The 24,428-nt window shown below is 39.0% G+C and overlaps 1 protein-coding gene across 1 annotated transcript in view; it reads left to right on the top strand.

Annotated features, from left to right (window-relative positions):
- CPVL (carboxypeptidase vitellogenic like) overlaps window positions 1-24,428 on the top strand; it is a 1,169,046-nt gene that overhangs the window by 175,687 nt on the left and 968,931 nt on the right. The window contains exon 4 of the mRNA XM_044066818.1: window positions 7,750-7,864. Coding sequence (XP_043922753.1) covers window positions 7,750-7,864 — 115 coding nt within the window. The remainder of the gene's footprint in view (window positions 1-7,749; window positions 7,865-24,428) is intronic.

Here is a 24,428-nt window from a genome sequence, read left to right as displayed (position 1 = left end):
ATTGGCATGCGAGTGCTCTTGAGAAGAAAATATCTCCATGTTTATAATGTTTAATTAATGCTAGTTCATTTGTAAACTAGGATGTATATAGTTTATGCATGAAATAGAAGTTAACCACATCGATAAAATGCTTCCTTTAATGAAGTAATGCTTGCAATGGTAATGAAGTAATGCTTGCAATGGTGTATTGTGAACAAAAATTAGTGTGAAATCTAGGGATTAAAAGGGTGGATAGAAGAAGATGGTGATATCAAAAAATTACGTGGCAAGTAGGGGGAGAACTTCAAAATGTCTCGAGCAAAGGTGTGGAAGAGATCCCAAATTTTGGGAAAATGTGTGTATTTAAAGGCTGGTTTGTCTTCAATTAATACAGCAAAGAAAGGTAACATTGAAAGTGAAGGTAAATATTTACAATTTGGAAGATGAACAGCAAGGTATGCATGTAATGTTAGGTGCATAAAACAGCGTTTAAGTTATAATGGAAATATTGGCTAGTCAAGGATTGATCCAATGGTGTCTGTTAATCTTTACAAAAATCATTTGATGGTAAGGGCTGATGACAGCAACAGAAGCTAGGTTCCTAAAAGATGTACAATATGATAAGAAAGATCAAAATAGAAGAGCCAAGGTGGGTGTGATAAGGTTATCAGTGGTAGCTGAAAGGGACTAGAGGCAAGTTTATGAAGAAAGTATGGAGTGTTTAACAGTGTTGAACTGGAATATAAATGAGAGAGTGAATCCAGGTAGAAAGGACAGGATCATGGATACATGCAAGAAAATGGGTTCACAGATGGCAGCTTTGCAGGAAATGCAGTTAAGTGCTGAGGAATTTGTAAAATGAATTATGGGATTTTCATAATAACAAGTGCAAGTTATAAAAGGGCAAGACAGCAGTTGTAATTCAGGCACAAAAAGGGTTTGCAGTTTGTAAATGAGGAATACTTTAGTTGATCCAATAAGATGTTCTGCAGGAATTCAGGATTTCATTTAAGGCCTGTAAATTGCATTAGTATCACTGTATCGTATAGGTTCATAGGTAGGTGCTAAGCTGGCTGCCCTTGTGGGACGTATTAAGCCTAACCAAGATCTCTTTTCGTGCTCAAATTAACTTGCACCATTTTGTGTTCAATTGCCCTTACTCACACCATGGTCAGTAATTATATTACCCCTAATGAAAATAACTGGGTTCATACCATAGATAATTTGATGGGACTCATGCATGGGATAAAGCCCTTAGGGAGCAGTTCTGGGTTAAATTTTCTGGTTCTCATTCAGAAATCCAAGTTGCTCTTGAATATAGATAGGGATGAGCTTTGTTTTATGTGGATGGGGAGTCTGTTCCAGAGCAGCAGTATCCTTTGTAAGATATACTTGTCCTTCCAAATCATTCTTCTGAAGCTACAGAAGAGGTTTATATCCTTAGACTCAGTATATCTGATACCATTTGACTTGCTGATGTGCAGTAAATCTGCTATTATAGGGTTGGAGGATTGCATGTATGATAGACACAGGTCATCTCTTGGGAGTCAGTAGGATAGCAAGTATAGCGAAAGGGCTTTGAGTCGATCCATGCAAGATATATTGTTTAGGCCTTGTATCCTGTTTAGCAAGGTGTCTCTGTGGGCGTTCCAGTTGTTGCATGTGCCTAGATAGCTGCATGCCAAAGCGGGCAGTATACTCAATGATTGGCTTAATGAGGGCTCATTAAAGAGGGGCAATGACATCCCTAGATCTAGACACAAGCCTTTTGTTTATAATCTTCTACTCCAGTTGGAGACATTTTAATTTAGGAGGCTCTTGAGTGAAAAAATAGATGTAAAAAATGACTGTTTAAGAGGAGGTATGTTGGTAATAAGAGTTTGGAATCTGATGTTTCAGGAGTCAGAAATAAGGAAATGCAAGAAGGCATATATTAAGCAGAATAGAGAAATGTAAATGGATAAAATATGAATATTCAAATCAGAATAGAAGTATGTAATTAGGGACATGGGTACCTGAGTTGATAGTTCCCTCTCTCGTTGCCATCTCATAATAATGGTTGTCATGAAATCCTTTTACTTAATCCAGGTAATTGCCAAATGGATATCAAGGTTTAAAAAGGTACGTCCCCCCCCTTATATCCAGCATTGATCAAGCCAATTATTGAGTACAAATCCGCCTTTGATATCTATCTTTGTAAACATATCAATCAGTTATACCCCAAAGGTTCCTAACCAAAAGATCATAGGCTTAATATCCCTGAGCTTTAGGAGACGTTGGAAGCATTATTTCTCTAATTAGTGTCTTATAGACTTTTGAAGGTGTTGTCTGTCTTGCTTACCATGCCAATAAGGACTCGATTGTCCTGGACCTCCTTTTTCTCCTCATCTCTACCAATACAAGCACCAGGGACCTAAATCTTCTCCATCAAATAGGTAAAACATGATGGTGGCATAGGTTTGTGACTCAGCATCTCCTAAACCACAGGAATAAACTGTCACTGCATGTTAAACAGTGCTGCTTGCTACCTTTCTTTAAACATAAACTAGAAGGCTGTAGAGGTTTCCAAAAATGTACTCCAAGATTGTCTGGTATGGCTCTTCTGGAGAAAGGAAGTACTCTCTGAGGTAGAGTACTGGTAAAGTGTGAGTGGTCATGAGACTGTGGTATTTGAATATATATGAATCCATAAGTACGGTAGAATGTTGTTACATTGTTTAGGGATTAAAGGTATCTGGACACTATTGGATGATGGACCATGTTATCTGGCCAAATATAAAAACTGCTCTAAAATGATAACTTTAAATGCATGCTTTTCATAGCTATTTTTAAGAGAGTTTGAGAAGAGACCAATTGTTCTTTCCGTCCATGCCCTATTACAGCTAAAGGCACTAATATGAGAGAGTGTAAAGAAAGAAAGGCATTAAAGTTTCCCGACTTATATTCTATGGAAGTATCATTTTGAAAAGTGGCTGAGTGAATTGTTACCAAAGCAAATAGATCAAACAGGAGAAATGGCAGCAAAGGTTTGGGAGAAATGCATGTGTGCATGTAGGAGATGGTAATTACACATGTGAGAGCTAAGCAAAAGGGAGGAACATATACTTTAAGAATGAGTAAAAAGTTATGGCAGTTACTCGTTAAGCTTCCTAGATTATCAGAAAAGACTAGACAGAACTAAAAAATGAAATATAAAATATACTGATGAAAGAATAATTTTTCAAAGGGATATCCAGTAAGGCAATTATTCTTTACAAAAAGAGCCTTAAAAACATTAGCAATTGGGTTATCACAACAGAAGGTGGAGAGGGCTATTTCCAACTTAAAGGATGATAAAATGGGAAATGTAGAAATGGATGGAGAGGGATTGCAGAGGGTCTTTAGAAAGCTTCATCAGCCACTTTATGCAAGTGGAAGAGATGATCTAAAAGTGGCAAGAGCCATCTATATAAAGATATTTATGCCAAATAGTGGTACCCATGCCAACATATGAGGAAGTAGCATATTTAGAGGCGGATATTACAGGAGAGGAGCTTTTAGAGGCAATGAGAGACTAAGCCACATCATGTCGCCATGGTTTGACAGAATATCCTTAGAGTTATAGTGGTTGAAGAATGCGAGTATAATGAAAGGGTGAAAAAAAATGTAACTAACAGAAAACGGACCGATTATGGCATCCCAGAATCATGGAAGGAAGCTATAATGTTGTTGGGAAGATAAGTTGCCAAGGTCTCCTCTTACAGATCCATATCAGTTTTACACCAAGACTTTAAAGTTTTCATGAGAGTAATAGCTTGAAGGACTGCTAAGGTCATACCATGATTAACCCATTAAGATCTGTATGGGTTTGTGGGAAGGAGGACATTTGATAATGTAGTCAGGACTCTGATGGTAATAATTTAGCACATAGAAAAGGAAAACAGCAATTCTGTTTAAAATCTCAGAAACTGTTTAGTAGAGTATATTGGTATTGTAGGGCAGCCGCAGTAGTGCAGCGGTTAGCGTTGCCGCCTCACAGCAAGAGGTTCTCTGGTTCGATCCTCGGCTGGAGTGCCTTCTGTGTGGAGTTTGCATGTCCTACCTGTGGTCGTGTGGGTTTCCTCCGGGTGCTCCAGTTTCCTCCCACATCCCAAAGACATGCTGTAGGTGGATTGGACACTCTAAATTGGCCATAGGTGTGCATGTGTGTGCCTTCTGTGGAAGGTTGGGTGCCAGTCTGGCAACTCGACATTGTAAAACTCCACTGCCATCATAAGCAGACAGGTGATCCGCTGTGGCAACCCCTAACCGGTAAATAGCCAAAAGAAGATGATGAAGAGTGTATTGGTATTATTTACTGTACTGTATGTTATGTGCTTCCCAATGTACTTTGTAAAAGAATTGTATAAAGGGTCTGTGGCAAAAGTGATGATGTCTTTGGAATTATCAGCAGCCCAAGGCAAGTCTACCCTTTATCATGTCTATTTACACTATATCTTGAACTCATGGTTATATTAATAGAGTCACCAGTATAGAGTTATCAGTGGAGATGTACTGCAACCTAAATTAGAACTCTTTGCTGATGTGTTGCTGTCTGTAGGTATTCCACTCACCTATATAAGACAGTAGGTGACTCTGTATGAGCACAGGCATGGCTTATCCCTAGAGTGACAACAAAAGCACAGACGTTTTTCATTTTTGCATGGACATGCCAGCATATTTTTCCCCATCAGCTACACTAGTCAAGATGTTTGCCAGTGTAGGACAGAAGTGTTGAATATGTGAAATGGGCAGAGAAGGGGTTGGAATCATATATTTTGTGAGTGCCCAAGATTAGATGAATATAAAGATCGCAGTTGTTTATATGCGAGGTCTTAGGAATACAAGTTCAGCTTGTACTTCAGCTTTTTTTTTCAGCAGGATCCTCAAAAATAATGAAATATCATTAGATAATATATTTTTATTGTGAGTCAGATGCCACTGGCAAAGAGGGTGATAATGTCAAAATGGAAAATGAGTGCTCCCAATATAAAGATCTGGAAAAGTTAATAGCAGCAATCATGGAGAAAGGGGAAGGGATGGGAAAACAATGTGTTAAGCAGAAGTTTAAGTATTTGCCTTGGATTTGGTATTTGGATAAACAAAATCTAAGAATCCCAAGGGGGAGTGAAAAGAAATATAACCAGTATGCAAGAAATTAAGTTGTATCAAGAAATCATAGTGCTGTAAAGAAAATGCAGTTGGTGAATACATATTTATGAAAAGGGGGAGAGGATAATTGTAATGTCTTAAACATGTACAAAAGTATGATAGCAGTTGTGAAACTTCTGAAGATTTAAAAATGTGTAATGTGGCTTTAAAGTAACTTGCAAATAAATCAAAGATTAAGTTGCTTTTAGTAAAAATATGAGTGAAGCAGGATTTCATGACCATTTATAAAAATATTGAAAGCAAGGGACTGGTGCTACCCTCACGTAGGAAGGTGAAGATTTTATAAGCCTTTAAACCATGGTAGCAATTGGGATCATATCTTCACATCTCATTACTTAAGGTGAACTAAAAGTCCTATATGAGTATCTGGAGTACATGAATGCAGAAAGCAATGGGCAAATTAATTAAACCAGATCATTTTGACTTCATTAAGGAAAGGCAGACTATGGATACCATTAGAAGATCTGCTCTGTTTGTAGTGTGTGTCAAGGCAAATTCAAAACAAGTATTTTTGGGGCTGGATGCCAGTAATATGGACGTTTGAGAGTATGCTTATATAATAGTGAGGAAGTTTGGCTTCCCAGGTAACTATGTCCATCTTGAAGTGTCTGTATAAAGGTTCTTTTTCATTGGAGAGGGAAATGTGACAGAGATGTCCTCTTTCACTCCTCCTGTTCCCTATAGTGATTAAGCCTGTAGTCCATGCGGTAATTGCTTGAGCTAGTAAGATGGAGTAGACGCCATGCTATGGGAGGAAATGGAATTAAAGCCAAATCCAGAATATTGGTTTGTGAATGACTTCCAGGTTTGGTAGCGGAGGAATTTGTTTGCCTAGCTCAAAAGAGAGTAGCACAGTCAAGGAGACACAGCAATGATGAGTTTACTTCCTTTAATTGTAGCAGCTAAAGAACATCTGGGTAATGAGTACCCTGATCTCAAAGGGTTGTGAAATACTTCGGGTCAGAGCTCACAAGGGGATTCCAGCTATTTGATCTGTTAGTCCGCCTCTCTTAATTTCAGGAGTCAGTTCAGAAGTGTAACTTCCCATTCAGAGATTTTTTTCAGATCTGTCCAGTTATGACATTTGTTGCATGAAAAGCAGTGCACATGGCTCCTGAGAGGTCGGCATATGTTACAGTTAGGAATGTTGTCAGGAAGTGATTGTTCTCAGAAATAACACTGAATCTAGTGGAGCCTGACTAGTGTAAACTGCGGCAATTTTGGCCCACGTGGGTGTATAAGTTAAGGAGAAGTTTGAAAAGAGATGAATGTGAGCAGGTTGTGCTATTATTTAAAATGGGGAGTGAGGATCCCCTTTGTAAGTCATCAGAGACATTTCCTGACACTGCTTCATCCAGTCTCACATGTTCCTTTGTATCCCATCTGGATGTTGGTGCTAGATTCTTAATGTGATCGAAGCACATTCTATAGATGTGAAGAGTTGGCAGAGCTTTGGAAGGGGATAATTATATTTGCAAAAAATTGGGTTGCGTATGGATAGTCTTACTAAAAAAAATGGTACTATGCAAGGATGGTCTTTCAGAGATTGTTCTTGTTTATGAAAGAATACTGTTTAGATTTTCTGATTATAGCAGACCAGAAATATTTTGTATGCACGTGGAAGTCATTCTCCCCCTGCTGTTACAGTTTGCAGAGAGAGAGAGAAGGGATAGCAGAGTGCTTTATGCCTTTATTTGTTTGGCTAAAGAATGAGATGATGGTGCAGTGAAGAGGACTAAATGTTTGGTGCATGAATTTTTACAAAGAAAAGAAAACGTTTTTTGACTATTGCAAGTAGCAGTCAGGTTTACTTTAGCAGTGTTATTCATTACAATTGTATACTGACAGGGTAGGGTGTGAGCTGACTTGTAAATAACTCATGGTTGAATTTCAAATGTTAGAATTCTAAGTGTAAACTGAGCTAAATTATGCCTTCTTGGAGGATTCTAGGATCATTTTCTTGAACACCTCAAATTACTTGTATGTGGTGTTCTGTGGTGTTAGTTTTTATATTCTGGTGCAGTGACATTATGTTGTGATTCGTCATTACAAATATGTGACGTAAGAGTTAATGACAGTAATTAAATAAGACCTGCAACTGTTTGTAACTGTAAAGATATGCATGTGGTGCCCATTGCATGGGTTTTCTGTAATTGTAGGTCTTTGCTTTTATGGGATATCCAGTATGTCTCTCTGACTACATTTATGAGCGTGTATTTACTAGAAGTGTGTGTGTGTGTGTGTGTGTGTGTGTGTGTGTGTGAGAAATGAAATCTAGTGGCTTAAAGTATTTTGAGTGAGTGACTGTCAGCACAGACTTAACAATCATAATGCATTTCCTGTACTTGTCTATTACCTCTCATTTCCTATGTGGGTTGTTGTTATTCCATACCTGTTTACCATGTGCCACCTATATTAGGTTTACCTGTTGTACTGCAGTCTGCACAAGGAAATGAAACATGGAGGATGGTTGAGCAGATGCCATGCTGAGGGAGTTGTAGACACTGACAAAGTCTGATATTTTAAAGCAATAGGAATACTATGCATTTCTCCATTTTGATGATTTTCTTTGTTTCATAGACTAAGCCGGAGACTGCCCCTGTTCTGCTGTGGCTCCAAGGTGGACCAGGAGGAACTTCAATGTTTGGGCTCTTTGTTGAACATGGGCCTTATGTTGTCAATGCGAATATGACATGTGAGTAATGCCTTTTATACTGATTAAATCAGAATGGTGGTAGTTTATTGGGTAACACTGGCACTAAATTGATTGCACTTTTGTGATTGAGATGCGTCATAGACTTGAACTGATACTGAAACAGGTCCGCCTTATTTTCAAAGATTCAGAGAAGAAGTAAAAAAATATGATAAAACTGTACTATGAAGGATAGGGATAGTTGTGGGATGCATAAGATGCATACACATAATTATGACTTCAGAATAATGGAAGAATAGTCTTCTATTACCTCATGACTAGTGTGTAGTGTGCCAGTGCCATTTAGCTCCTAGATGTGCACAACACATTTGGCTTGTCATGCATTTATTTTGTACAGTAGTAAACTTTCATTTTTTTACATTACCTTTTGACAGAGTGAAATTTGTGATTGTGCTAATAACTTTTTTTTTTTTTTACCTAGTCTCCATTTTGCAAAAGCTTCAGACTGAAACTACCATTTCCTATATAGGTTCATAGGTGTGTACTAGGCTAATGGCCCTAGGGCCTTTACAAGCCTAGCCATAGGATTACCCTGACGTCATGCCACCAGACCTTTGTTCCCAGTGCCTCTGTCGAGTAGAGCCACTGGAGTTATCCCCGGGTGAATTTTCTGTTTCCCATCCACTCATCAAGATTTCTCTTGAAGAGGGTCAGCGAGGTGCTCTGCTTGACATCTATGGGAAGTCTATTCCATAGCATGGGCAGACTCTGGGTTATGAACCTCTCCCTCCAGTGCGTTCTGTTGATTGTGGTAATGAGGTTGAGGTCTCTCGAGCATGTTTTGTGGAGGGATTGGGATTTCTTTAGATGTAGCATTTCGAACAGAGCTGGGTCAGACATGGCTTTGTAAGTCAAGCAGAGATCGCCTCTAATTAGGTGATATGAGACAGAGAATAGTTGGGAGTTTTTTGAGTCTGTCCATATAGGACAAGTGTTTAAGGTCTAGGATCTTCTTTGTAAGGTACTTTTACGCCTCTCCAGTTGTTGCAGGTGTCTAGTGAGGTACATGCCAAATGGGGCATTGTACTCAATGACTGGCCTAATGATGGAAGAGTAGAGGGAGACAATGACCTCTTTCTTCCTGGATGCAAAACCCTCAGTAATGAGATGTGCCACAGAAGGACTTTCTGACGACAGTGGCAATGTGGTGGTCAAAAGAGAGGTTGCTGTCAACCTGTGTTCCCAGATGTCTTATAGCACCTTCTGTGTTCAGTGGACTAACATCAATGTGGTAATTCATGGGAACCGGGTTTTTCCCATAGGGGATGACAACACATTTTTTGGCATTGAACTTAAAGCCATGGTTCTGACACCAGTCATTGGTCTCATTGAGGCCCTTCTGTAGGATGTCAACATCACTTGGGGAGTTAATAATAGCTCCCAACTTTAATTTTTATTTTCTGTGCCTTGAGTACTGTTTTTCTGCTGTACATTGTGGCTGAAATCCTTAGAAATATTTTCCATTGAAAGCTTCCTCTCATCTGCTCTACTTGTCGAAGGAGTCTATCAATGATTAGTTTATCCCTATGCATCTCTCTTTGTTCATAAATCGACTACTTACTTCCATATTCTGATTATTTTATGTACAAATAATTTGGTCATGTATGGAGTTAATAACGCTAACAGTATACAAACTTAACTAGAATAGGCGCGATCACAACTTTCATTTATACTCAACTCTCACAGCTGGAAGTTAAAATATATTTTTATTCCTCCCTGTCACTTTAGCTCATGCTTTCACAGTGAGTGAAAAATCAAATGAATTATGCAGACTTGTTTAAATGCACTTCACTTCCTACTCCAAGTAGCCTCTTAAAGAAATGTTTCAATTCACAACAAAAAGTACTAATCTTGTACATATCTTGAGTATGTATCTCCCTGATGTTAAATCTTTATTTAAAACTTTTTTGTTCATGTATTTTATACTTGTGTATCTGTATGTGTGCTTATTTAAAAGCATACATATTTGTATAGTGTGTGTGTGTGTGTGTGTGTGTGTGTGTGTGTGTGTGTGTGTGTGTGTGTGTGTGTGTAAAACCACCAAAATTTGTCAAACTTCACACAAAAACTGCCATGGTATCGGTTACAATTTACTAATGCAAATTATAATTAGGCGTAATTTAATCACAGCCTCTTTTCCTGTGCATTTCATCTGCGTTGTCACATTCCTTTGTCATGCATTGACTACAAAGAGGTGAAAGCTGAGGCAGGAGGAGAGATTAGGTAATATATCAATATTTCATAATTTTACAGCATTTGTAAAACGGAACTATGTATGTTGTGCAGCCTGAATATTACACAGGCCATTGTGATGTCCTTTTCTTTCTTCCAATCAGTCAACACAAGTACTGTTGTGAGTAGTCATTAGTGTTTACAATTATAAAAATATTTTATGTATATTTACATAATTGTTCATCCAAATGTGAATATCTCAGCAGCTTTACAGTTTAAGCAGCAAATTGAAAAGCTGAGTTTACCTGGCATTTTGTTAGCATGAAACTGATACCCATAGTAGCCATTTCCACTGAACAGTTTCAAGTTGAAAATGCAAACATTAGCACACCTATTTGTAAATGGCAGAAGCTAGCTAATTACAGTCTATGTTCCTAGTGGTGTGTTGACCTGCTCTGTGATGTGACATGCAGCCCAAGAGTCTATACTAATGGATATCAACATGTCCATTGTAATCCAGTTGTAACTATATTTCATACTTTTGATAATTGCAAAACAATTGTATTTGTTTTTATTATTATTGTATTGTAGATTACTACTGTGTTGATTAGTCATTTATATAGTTAATTAAATATGCTAATATATGTGGTTATTTCCATCATTCATTATCCTAATGTAAATAGCTCTACAGCACAAGGTAATGTTGCAAATTTAATTTGACATTATATAAGCATGATTTTACTGTCCTGCAGTCCTTCCATGTTCTAGTTCAGTTTCAAGATTTTAATGTCAGTAATAACTTGCAGCATATAATCATAATTTGGCAGAGACTAACTAGTTTTTTACAGTTCAGCTCGCTTGGATTTATCTTCCTTAGCTGTGTAGGATTTACCCCATAACTAACACTTCAGTAATGCTTCATTGTAGACCGTGCCTGCATAAATCCCCTTGCACAGCAATTTAAAACATTGTATACAGATCTTGAGAGTTCACAGTCAACTGATCAAAGTATGTGAAATTTGTGGAACTCCTATTTGTGGTGCTGCATCTATCCCTTTGTGAACCATGTGGAATTTCCCTGTCGGGTTTCTGCCAGTAACCCGGTATCAACTTGAAAACAATGATATTGGAGTATGGGTTATCTGACTTTTCACACTCCTTTCACTGGACTTCTTCATAGCCACATAAGAAACCTGGATAGTCTGGAAGATTAACTGTTTGTCAGTTGTATTCTCTGCATGCTTGCATGGTTTGGGTAGAAAGAAAGGTGTTACCTAAATTGAATAGTTATAGCATAAATGTTGTTGCACTACAGTAGCATATTCATGGGTGACCATATATGATTTATATGACAGTAATAAATAAGACATATCATACTGTCATACAGAGTCTTGCTTAGGCTGCTGCTATTTTATTCAACATGTTTTAATGTTTTAAAATTGTTTTCACATTGAAGACTGTTTAGAAATACAGTGTTCTAACATCCACAAGGAACTGATCCAGTCCTGCATCAGTTCAGTGTACTCTGCCATGCCTGTAATTCTCTGGTCATGGTAGAGGACACTTTCATACTGACTTGATTAGAAGCCACCTTGGTCAGCACGCAAATCTTTTCTATAGGTCTGTGTTTGAGTACCTCTCTATATAGAGCTCTGCATAATGCCTGACCATACTTACAGCTTTTGACTATACCGAATCTGTGAACTTCACGCAGTATCTCTGCTTCCGGTGTCACATTGGCCATGATGGCACATTGTCCCTGCCAGCACGAAGGCCAAGAGTGGCCAGTGTTATGCTTTTGTTTCTCATCATTCACAGCAGTGGAATGAGGCTGTCTCGGGATAGCCCTCTCATTTTCCCCTACTTAATTGGATGGATATTATTCTACAGTTTTACATCCTTCTCTTGTTTTGCTTGCTGATCAAGCTGCCCCGTGGCAATAGAGATTTACTTAGTTGCAGAGGTACTCTTGTGAATGTTTGCTGAGATGCAAAATAGCAGTTTTAGTTGTGTAGGCCATTTTTATTTGAGAGATCAACTCATTAACAACTTTGTTGGTGGAAATAAAGGTGGGCTATGACAGTGTCTCTTCATACTCAAGAATGGGATATAGCAGTCTGCTTACTCAGAATAGTCACAGTTCTTGAGAATATTGTTGACTTTTTATCACTTTTGCAGCCTGCCAGTTTGAGTATACCTAGGACTAGACATGATGTACTTAAATTTCCATTGCTTGATAAAATTGTAGAATTTCTGACTCATAAATGCAGAGTTGTCCCTTATAACTTTTTCTGGTATTTTGGGATAAGAGGTTATAATCTCACATTATGAGGTTGTTCTTCCATAATGATATCGCATAACAGTTGAAATCCAACATAATCTCTGGTACTATTCTTTAACTCCTGTAATTTCTTTCCTGACCGTATCTGTGGTGCCATCAGTAGCACATTTAGTTTTTTTTTTCAACAAATCATATTTGCACCCTCAATAAATATGCTATTGAGAGAGTTTTAGCAATGTGCATTAATTTACCAAGTTTATCCTGAACTTGCAAGCCATATTTCTACAATGATAGTAGCTTTGTAGTGGCTTAGGGTCTAACTCCACTTTAATTCTTTTACCACAGATTTAATCACAGAATTTTTGGTAACCAGAGACTATGGCAAACTTTTTGTATTTATGCATGAGATGTTTGTACATGTGTTAATGGTTTGTATGCATAAGCAATTGGTCTACTGTCTTGTAAAACCGCTTAAATCTAGACCTTGTTGATGAGTGTTTACTTGCAAAGTTGTAGGTATAATCATATTGTTGAACTTGAGAGTTGGTGTTATAATAAGCAGATGTTTAGGCAACTCAAAACTCTCCTCTTGTTCTGATGACTGACCCCATACTACATCATGCTTTAGTAGGTTAAATAATGGTACTATGACATCTCACATGTACGGGATGCAGTTTGGTATTGTACCATGCCTGGGAAATGCATAACAGATTATTTGTCAGCAAGCCTTTTCATATTAATAACAACTTTGACTTGACGTATGTATCACAATCCCAGCAATAAACCTCCAGAGATCCTCACCTCCAAAGTATAAATAGACAAAGTATTGAAAAAACAAGGATGAGGAAACACCACGATGATGCAGCAACAAAATTCTTCTTTATTGGTACAAAGTACTTATACATCTATATAATATTCTCAAGATGTTTTTATTATGCGATTGGAATTTTTAATACAATTTCAAGCTGCATTATTTTACATATCTAGGCTATGGTTCATCTAAAAATTTTCAATCATTGACACTATATACATAATTAATTAATAAATAAATATCTAAACAATATCTACAAGTAATATCTTATTGAGTTTGTTACTTTTAGGTAGTTTTATTTTATTTGCATTTTAGCTAATATATCTTTATACTACAAATAGATACTATTTTTAACATGTCCCATAGTTCCTTCTATTAGTGTTCTCTAGAATCTGTGTTTTATAATGTTCCATGATAAATTGGAGAAGCATTAGCTTCTTTGTACACTTATAAACAGACCCTTAGCTCCAACTAGCTTTAGAAACCATGATTTCTTTAACAGTTTTGGTCTAGTGAGCTTTATGTGGGTTTTTTGAGTCGGGTCATTGTTGTCTTCCAGTAGCGATATAAGTTTTCAACAGCGTTAAGTGATTCTATGATGACATTGCACATTGCTCTGTCTATTTAGTCTATAATAGCTACTGTTTAGTGAAACTTTTATGAAAAGAGCTTATAGAGAGCTGCATGGTATTTACCTATTTATTGCACATGAATTGTCATTTTATTATTGATTTGCTCTACCACTTTATCAGACGCATTGTTTTTCATATGGTTGTTTTTAGTAGTGGATCAAATTCTGTATAATTCTTGTATGTATTTTTATCAATATGAGATATTATAATTTCTTACCGTTATATTGTGGTTTTAAAATAGCCTAGTATATTCTTGTGTGTTTGGTTTTAAGCATAATGCTGCTGTTACAACAACAGGAAATGTTTCAGCGGTTTCATTGAGTAAGCAGCTATTACTTGAGACAATCAACTTTGCATCTTGATTGGTTAATTAAGATACTAATTACTTAATGGACAATTAGAAGCACTATATAAGGTTTGCTCTATTTTATATGAATTAGATCTGAAGAAGCGCATAAGCGCTCATCTTCCTTGTTCTTTGTACCAATAAAGAAGAATTTTGTTGCTGCATCATCGTGGTGTTTCCTCATCCTTGTTTTTTCAAAACTTTGACTTGACAGCATCTGATTGGAATCCATTGGTGGAGGAGGTATGAGCGATATATTTCAAGGTAGTCACACAGATTTGACATTTGGCCCTATTATACTTCAAAACTTGAGACCGTGGTCTGCTGAGTGGCTTTGCTATACAAAAATGTACTTAAACTTTGTAGTACTCCAGAGTAGAATGTCATCAGTTATTTTGACAACTCCATCTAGCCCTTCAGATATACTGCTGCCTTTGGAGCACTCCTAGAGGTAATAATATTCTGAAAGTTGTCTGTAAGATTCTGTATGTACTTAATGGTGTATTGAAAGTGCATACTTTGGAGACAAGTTCATCTAACTTTATCTGTCCAAGTCCATGGTGTGCATCAAGGACAGAAGATAATTTAGCGATTGACATATTTGCTATGACCGCTTCAGTAGTCTGAAATAGATAATGCTCTGTTTTGACCCACTTGTTCAAGACTTGGGGGAACAGTGCAGATCTTTGCCTGATGCATAACTGTTATCAGTTGGTTCTGTTTGACTGCAACTGTAATTGCTTTCATGTTCTGTTCTTGCTCATTTCATGCTTTCAGTACATCTGGCACCCTTCGTGGAACATGAAACACAGGTGCTGTCTAAGGAGAGATATTTGTGATATTCAGCCTAAATATAAACAAAGCCTACAAACAGATCAGCATATTTCCTTGAAAACAAAGGATTACCTAGCTACCATATAGGTGGCAATCCACTGAGCACAGAAGAAGTTATCAGGAATAAGCCATGACAGACCCCGCGAACTACCACCCCATTAGCCTGATGAGCCTGGTCTGCAAGGCCATGGAACGTATCATCATGGAACTCATAAACAAAGACATTGGAGATCTCCAAGCTCTGGAACCCACACAGTTCGGGTTAGTAAAAGGCAGATCATGTCTCTTAAACCTGATAGAATTCTTTGAAGCAGTCACCAAAGCCATAGATGAGGGTAAGGGGGTTCACACAGCCTATCTAGATCTCGTCAAGGCTTTCGACACCACCCCCAACTCTGGAATGATAAATCCCTATGTCACAAGATGGGTTGCCAACTGGCTTACTGACAGAACCCACACTGTGAAAGTAGCAGACTCCAAGTCCAACTTCAGACCAGTGACAAGTGGAGTACCACAGGGTTCAGTCCTGAGTCCTCTCTTGTTTGCTATCTACTTCTCTGAAGTACAGGCTAACTCAGAAGGTCTTTGGCTAACTAAGTTCGCAGATGACTGCAAACTTGGAGCCATAATCGAAACACCTGACGATGTGGACATCCTACAAAAGGGCCTCACTGAGATAGATGCCTGGTGTCAAAGCCATGGCCTCAAGCTCAATGCCAAAAAGTGCATTGTCATCCCCTTTGGTAAAAACTCTGTACCCATGAACTACCACATAGGCGGTAGTCTTCTTAACACTGAAAGTGTGATGAGACCTTGGGACACAGGTGGACAGTTTCTCCTTTGATAATCACATTGCCACAGTGGTCAGGAAATACTTCTATGTGGCACACCTCATCACAAACGGTGTCTCATCCACAAAAAAAGAGGTCATTGTTCCCCTCTACTCATCACTCATTAGACCCATTAGAGTACAATGCCCTTTTAGTAGGTACCTCACAAGACATCTACAACAACTGGAAAGGCCGCAGAAATACCTCACAAAGAGGATTACTGGCCTCAAACAGATGCCCTACGCAGACTGTCACAAAAAACTCCAGCTTCGCATATTGCCTACTCGGAGGCAATCTCTGCCTAGCATACAAAGCTATGTCAAAACCAGAGCTGTTGGACATGCTCCCCTTAAAGAAATCCCAATCCCTCCAAGCTACATGCTCTAGGGACCTAAACCTTGTCACCACAATAAACAGAACATGCTGGAGGGATAGATTCATGTCCCAGAGACTTCCCATACTCTGGAACAATCTGCCCATCTATATCAAGCAAAGTTCCTCATTAGCACTCTTCAAGAAAAATCTTAATGATTGGATGAGAAATAAGAAATTCACCCCGGGGATCATCTTTGTGGCTCTGCTCGACAGGGGCACAGGAGAATATTTTTCTTGGGTGGCGAAAGCCAGGGTACCTTTTTGGCTAGGCTTATATAGGCCCTAGGGCCAATAGCCTATTACCTACCTATGAACCTATGTATTTTTCAGTACATATTTTGCATTCCTTGACTTATGCTTCTAAACTTTTAGTACTTATCACGGATACTTCTAAACTTTTAGTACTTATCACGGATACTTGCTTAATACAATTGTTTGTCACATTATAATCTGTAAGCTGTGGTTAATTGCTTTGCATTGCCTGCTGCATCTAGAGATTGTGTGTGTCTGACTCAACCCCTAACATATGGTAATGCACATGCAACACTTATATTCCCAGTGCTCATAATGCAGTGTACAAGTTGTGGGTAATAGCTTCACATTGTCTGCTACAGACAATGTCAGTGTCATTGCCCCTAACTATTAAGGGGTAAATGCTGCACATAGTGACATTGTGGTGTAGTGGTTCTACTCATTTTACATAATAAGGGTTAGAGTGCTATATATATATATATATATATATATATATATATATATATATATACCAATTTTGCTATATGTGTGTATTTGAGCTTTATTTACCTATATTAGTGTTTGTGTGTGTGTGTGTGTGTGTGTGTGTGTGTGTGTGTGTGTGTGTGTGTGTGTGTGTGTGTGTGTGTGTATTTACAACAACAGTAAAACCTCACTTAACTGTTACCTGTGGGGACTGGTAGATGCAGGTTAAGTGTATGTGCTGGTTGCTTGAAATATGCTCTGAGATTTTTGATAGGCTCATATACCAGAATATGAGCCAATCAAAAATGCAAACCGGAGCTTCTTCTGTTCAATGCAGAATAGCAGGCTGTTCTGCATCGAACAGAAGAAGCTTCCCTTTGGTATTTTTGATTGGCTTGTATACCGGCATGTGAGTCGATCAAAAATATCAAAGTGGAGCCACTTTTACTCAATGCAGAACTGTTCCACATTAAAGAAGTGTTGGTGCTTTGCAATTTTTGATTGGGTCGTATGTGAGCCAATCAAATGCCAGTTGCTTGAGTCCTGGATAATGGAGGGTTTACTGTACTTGACCATTTCCTAACCAACAATCTCTTATCTAAATCCCAGCATGGTTTTTGACCAAAACTTCGCACAACAGCAGCTTTGATCAGTTTTACCAGTTCTGTGAACCAGCACAGAAACAATTTCCATCTTCTCTTCCATTTTCTAGCTATGTCAAAGGCTTTTGACACAATCATCAATCAAAAACTTCTCAGCAACTAGCCTCCCTAAACCTATAGATTGTCACCAGGCAGTAAAGTGGTAACAAGAACTCTCTTCCTTACCACCCATCTCAGTGGGTGTACCCAAAGGCTCAATCCTAGGTCCATTGCTATTTCCCATATTCACAAATAATCTCTGCACAGCAACGCAACAGGCATCATATAGTTCACTATGCAGACAAGTCCTCCCTCGTGTGCTCTTCTCCCTCTCTACCAGAACTCCTGCAAGGTTCACTCCAAAAAATTAAGCCCTACCTAATAGATAGTACCAGACAGTCCATCTCTAGAACTACCCTACTCTCAACCCTCTTATATGCCTTGTCAATACTGACAAATCTAAGAAAAAAAGAACTTGAACTGGAGACTTGCTGTAATAAAATAGCCAGATTTGCCTCCAACCTCCCCTCTAAACCCCACCACTGTACAGCCCTACAGCAACTAAAATGTTTGGAATTACCCAATCTACTAACCCTTAACCAACTCCACCCCCTCCCCCCCAAACAACTGCCCAACTGTCCTGGACTTATTCAGCCCCACACTAACTGTTGATCACTAACATCCTCCAACAAATTCCTTCTGTAAGTAACTAAATCCAGCAATAGCTACAATGATTCCCTATACTCCAACAAAATATCTTCATCCTAGAATTCCATGCCTCAGAACATATGCAACACCTCCAATACACCCATATTCAAACAACAACTTACAGAAGACTTGACCAACACCTGCCTCTGCTCCTGTACCAAACCTGGCTAAACACATTACACTTTTATACCCTTATCAAGCAGTCCTGCCTTATCCTTAACAACCCATCTATGTCTATCTCGAAATCCTTTTACTTCCTTCCAACCACTCCCTGTGTCTCTTTATTCCAGAGATACCCAAACACGACAACATACTTCATATTGTACTATTTGACTACCACCAAACAATTACTATCCATATTATACTAAACAAATGCTGCACTCTGTTGCTCCAAAAGGGCTTACTAAGTGGCATGCTGCCTAACTGCTTTCTGTCTCTGCTGGACATCAGACAACTGTCTGTGCACAATTATTCAATATTTACATTGATTTACTTTCACCGTCATTCTCTCACAATTGTTTTGCTGCATTTGTTTGTTGCATCTGATTTTCAGTGTAATTCTCTTACAGTGGTATTGCTATTTGTTTTTGCTTGATATTTCTCTTTTAATAATTGTATGTATGTAGTGGAGCTGGACATTCCCGGTAATCAGATGTAAAATAAAATAAACTATATTGCACTAGTGGCTAGCTGGTAGATTTAGCAGAACCCACATTGTGGTCTTGTACTCACTAAACACCCAAGGGTATGGTATTCTTCAAGACGTAAAGAAGTCATCTTACCACTGTACTCTTCCCTCATCATATCTATTATTGAATACACTGCCCCCTATGGTATGTCCAAATCCAAACATATCACTCACTTGGAATCCCAAGAATTTTTAACCAAAAAAATTAAAAGCCTTAAATCCTTCAACTCTTCCAGTGAGATTAGCACAACTTTCCTTATACTATGTAGCCTACTGGCTACTCCAGATGTGACCCACGGCTCACTTTTTGAGCCGTGAAATAATCAGTCCCATTTAGCCTTCTATATCTTTGCAAAACCAGTGGCTCTACAAATATCCATACTGAGGACATAAATTTGTACCAGAGATACTCCTTGGAGGGATAGGTTTCTTACTTAACATACTGTCAGGCTATGGAATAAGTTACCATAACAGGTCAATTAAAGCACTGCTTTATCTGCCTTTGACTAGTCCTGATAATTGGATGGGCAGACACCAATTTACATCAGTGTTATGTATAGCTTTGATTGGTTTGAGAGATGAGTACATAAAGGGTGGCAAGGGCTCTTATCTGTGTCTAGTTAAAGGTGTAAAGGTGTTTATGACTAGGCCTCTAGTGGTCCCTGTGATCACTCCCTTAGTATCGTTCCTTACATATTACAGCAGGGCTGTGAGAACTACTGTTGATTTACTTCGGCCAAGCCCTCTGTGTCTTTTCACCTAGCTCCACATGAACCTTGGTGAGATGTCGATTTTCATGTATTCAGAAGAACAAGACAGAACTTGAGCATAAAGAACAATTTACTAGATATCAGGCTTGGGCTTGGTGAAGATTATTGCTGTCTGTTAAGCATAGATCACCCACAAAAACTGCTCTGTTTCGAGAAAGTGGTTGGAAGCTGCAAACTGTCCTTTCTTTTCTGGATGGTTAACAGGCTGTGTGATCCAGCCTGGCTGAAAATGAGCCCTTTTATCCACGGAATGCAATTTGGCAAATCAGTTCTTTGCAGCTAATCTTGCAGCCTGATGTCAGCCATAATCAACACAGTTCATCTCTGTTCACCACAAATACGCTTCTTTACTATGGATTAGATTTTAAATATGCAATTACCTTGAACACCTGACACTGATTTCAAGGATCCTTCCAACCAAGTGTGGTTTAGACTCTTGCCCAACTCATACGCTTGTTGCTAGTCTGAATAGGCTGAATCCACTTGTGTAGCAGATTTTCACCGTTTCCCTAATTAGTAGAATTTTTCCAACAGAGACAGTGGTATCTCGGATTATGACATTGGCTCTAAACCCTAATCTTAATAACTATTGCTATATGTCTGACTTTCTATTCATTGGTACAGTTACTGGAAAAAGTAATGTGCACAGAGCTTGATTGCATCATAATAGGCATACAGAGCCCATAATCCATTTCACTGCAGTTTTTGAATAAGGCAAAGAACTGGTTATTGCCCTTTCCCGGATTTTAAATGACCTTACTATAGTGAGAGATGTGTCATTTTGAACTGGTTGTTTTTGATCTCTCGCTCTCTCTCTCTAGTATTTGATGTGCTTAAAATAGAAATCCTGCCTGAAATATCTTTGGACTGAATATTAACCTCTGGTACAGTATTTGATTGGTTGAATATTAACCTCTGGTACAGTATTTGATTGGTTTGCCCACTTACTTTTCATTCTTATTTCCAGAGTGTTCTTGGGCACCGTAATTGAGCCCAGTGTTGTCAGTGCATGCGCTTTCATTGTGGGAACTCGTTCAAATGAGAGATTTTGCTGTGTCATTGCTAGCTATGCAGGTACCTGGAGCTCTCCTTTTCACAAGAGCAGATGTGTGCTGTTCAGCATCTTGAGGAGCAGACAACCTGGAGTCCGTCCATTCTTGTTGGAGTGTTAGTCATTTGAAGTTGAGCAAGTCTAAGACCATGGCTATGGCAATACATGCCATCTTGGGGAATTTAAACCGTCTGATTTTGAATGCCTGTATTATCCACAGGTGATAGTACATTAAGATTGACTGGGATATCACTGGAGAGATATCTTTAACATCTCAACTGCTAGGGATCAGATGTCACCTGTGGTTACTCCTTCCACTTACCATCTAAGGAGTATATCATGGCTCAAACACTTTAGTCTTTCAGTCTTCCACCATTTAGGTGAGAAAATCCCTCCTAGATTTCATTTGGTGGCCTTATTCTGTCTAATTTTGAAAGGAATATCCCAGCTGTCTGAAGAGCTGTCCAAGTGTGTTTTCCTGCACCAGAATTTATCCTTCTCGCTGTTTAGGGGAAGAAACAATCCTGATCCTAAGGATAAAGGTATAATTGTGAGGGGATGAACTAAACTAACCAAAACATTTGTTTTCAAACTACTGTCACAAAAATGATATTGGAAAACCCTGCACAGTGGTTTTGGACCATGACGCACAATATTCTGCTAAAGTTTTTTTAGGCTTCTTCATTTTCTATGTCCTTACAGATACAAATACCCTGCTGTTTATATCCCCTCAAACTCTCAAGCTAGCTGAAATTCTCAGCAGCTTCTGTTTATTGTTGGTTACAAGGTATTAGCCAGGGCATTACCATAAATGAATCTGCAGTTATATGCCCATAAATTGTCTCTAATGATGGCTGAATTATTATCCATCAGTCTACTCTAGGAATCATAGATTATCAGTGTGTCATCCACTTAAGATAATAACTTAAAGGGGGTTCCACCAGTGACCATCAGCCTTATTGCTTCATTTCCAAAGATCTTCTTTGACGGGATCTATTACATCACATAAAAAAGAAATGGGCTGGTAACATCCCTGCCTTGTCCCATATAACTCAAGTGGTACAGGAAAAAAAAAACTCTTTACTTCAGCTCTGAGAGAAGCATAGTGAGTTCTAGTTAAGGCCATCAGTAGGTCAGAATACCTGAATTGTGTATTACAAATGGCTCATAGCTTCACAGATTACTAATGAAGCTGTCTGTTAAGATGATACAACAGTGGAGACCCCTCTAACATCAAACAATGTGGAACACCTTTGACTGCCCTTTACTTACAGAAGGGGCAAGAGAAATTAGATGAGGGGCCATTTAGTTCAAGTCATGTCAGTGCTTTCCAAAACTTAAAGCACTAGTTCCATGGTCCCTGACGGTCTGTTTCCAAACAGCCAAACCCCTTCTAAATCTTTTTAGGCTTGGTTTCTCCACATGCTATGTACCTGAAGCTTGGAGAACTGCCACAGCTGTACCTCTCCACAAAGGTGGTCTCACTACTGACCCTAGTAACCACAGTCCTGTTTGTTTTTCTAGTTGTCTGTAAAAGTATGGAATGTATTATTGCTAATTTAATTAACAATGTATAGGAGACCTCCAAACTTTTGATCTTAATAGATTTGGATTTATTAAATGAAGATTGCCTACTCAACCTACTACATTTCTTTGTAGGTGTCCCTGAGGCCTTGTACAAAGGGCAAGACTTTTCACACTGCCTCCACCATTACCATGAAGGTAGCCTAGACAAACTCTTCAGCCATATATTGTTCGCTGGATAGCAAATGATCTGACTAGCAGAATTTGCATTAAGGTAGGGGGCATTTTTATCTAGCTGCCAAAATATCACTAGCAATGTTCCACAGTGCACAGTCGAGCATCCCCTGTTATTTAGTGTTTACTTTTCAGAACTCAAATTGAGTATCCACTAAAGTTTCTAGATGAATGCAAATTAGGTGCACCTGTCATCCTTCCTCCCTTCCTACTGCCATGATACCCACATTCTCCAGCAGTGTCTAGGTTTGACAAGTTCCTGGTGTGTTAGCCACATGTTTATTTTTGGATCTTCACAGCTGACCAGTGGCTGCCCCTAATACCTCTCCTTATCCATAGGGTCTGTTGGGCAATTCTTCCTCCCCTGGACTTACGCCAATCTATTTTTGGCTCTGTGTGGACATTTTATATTACCTGCAGAGAAGAGTTTTTTTTTTGGTTGTACCTTAACTTTCCCCTCCCCTTATGCATCTGTTATATGTCCAGGGGCTGATCTGCAATGGAACTGTGCTGGCATATCATCCCACCTCCGTGATGACACATCAGGTGTTTCCCCCTATTTACCTTAAGACATTGCCTCCTACACATTTCAGGCCTCTGCCAGGGATAGAGTTCAATGTGCACTAAGTGCGTGTGCCCTCCATTCTAGGATGAGGCATGTCTATCCTTCCCTGACAGTGCCTCAGATGCCTGAGCTGCTGATCAAACCCAGGTTTCCTGGGCTATAGTCAGAGCTTTAACATCTGTGCCACAATGCTGACTGACTGTTAGCTGCAGGCTTATAATAAATGCCAAGCGATCCAGCATAGTTACTTTCAGTAAAGCCTGTGCACCCTCCTCTTATCACTTGCAACTGTTCATATCAAAGATTGGGCCAGATTTACGAAAGCCTGCACGGAGTTGTAGAGTAGAGTAAGACGTCGAACAGGCAATATGTCTGGCCGAGCGATCCAGCAAAAGCCGGCAGGGGCGTGCACGAGAGCTTCTAAAGCTACTCTTGCATGGACAGTGTGATGATATGCAAGTTACCTCATTTGCTGCTGAAAGCTATGCAAATGAGGTAAATTTGCAATCCAGGAAACACTAACCTGTCCGTGGAAGAGTAGTGTTATCTGCAGAAATGTACTCCTTTGGTAACGGAGTACCATTCTGCAAATAGCTAAATGGAGATATGACAGCTCCAAATAAAGGATGCATACAGTTGAGGAAGCATGCCAATGGCCAAATATAAGGCCATTGGCATTTAAAAATGTTTAAAATTATAAAAATTTTTTTTCCCCAATCTCCGATGTTTAAGTGTAGCGCAGCACCGCGCAAACATGCGGCGCTTTAAAAAAACAGAAAATAGTTTAAAAATAGACAAAAATAGGCATTTTCACTAAAAAGCTTATCCTGCCATGCAGGTGAATGGCAGGCTGAAGTCAACATGGCCACTGAGTACTGGTTGCTAAGGGGGGAAGCTCAGTGTGAGAGATGTAACCATGCATTAGTAGGCAATCCTATGCAAATGAGGATAAGGATAGTGAATCCAAATTTTCCCCAGCATGTGAGCCATGTCCCAAGAGTGTAAGTGTAGGAGTAAATGAGTAGTAGAGTACAATATAGGTAACATCATGAAGGGGGTGTGTCAGAAAGGCTGTATGCTTATTGGAGCACAGTGTCTTGTGTTTGCCCTGAGTTGCTCAGGACTGCAAGAGGCATGTCTACAGTTGTCCTTTTTGAAAACCAGAAACCAAAGGTGTACGCCGTGAATATATCTGAAATTTCTTGCAAACGTGCACACAGCGTGTGCACTCGTTTGCGCGGCGCTGCCCTGGGCAGAAACAGAAAGGGAAAAGGAAGGAAAAGAAGTAGTAGGAAGTTAACCAAGGAGAGCTAGCAGAGCTGCCAGGTGAAATATATCGGAATCGGCCAATTACACAGGTAACAGAC

This window comes from Protopterus annectens, chromosome 3.part1 (genome assembly GCF_019279795.1).
Source record: "Protopterus annectens isolate FY-2018-M chromosome 3.part1, PAN1.0, whole genome shotgun sequence".
Taxonomy (NCBI): domain Eukaryota; kingdom Metazoa; phylum Chordata; order Ceratodontiformes; family Protopteridae; genus Protopterus; species Protopterus annectens.
Note: the sequence above shows the minus strand (reverse complement) of the source record. Positions and strands in the feature narration are given on the sequence as shown.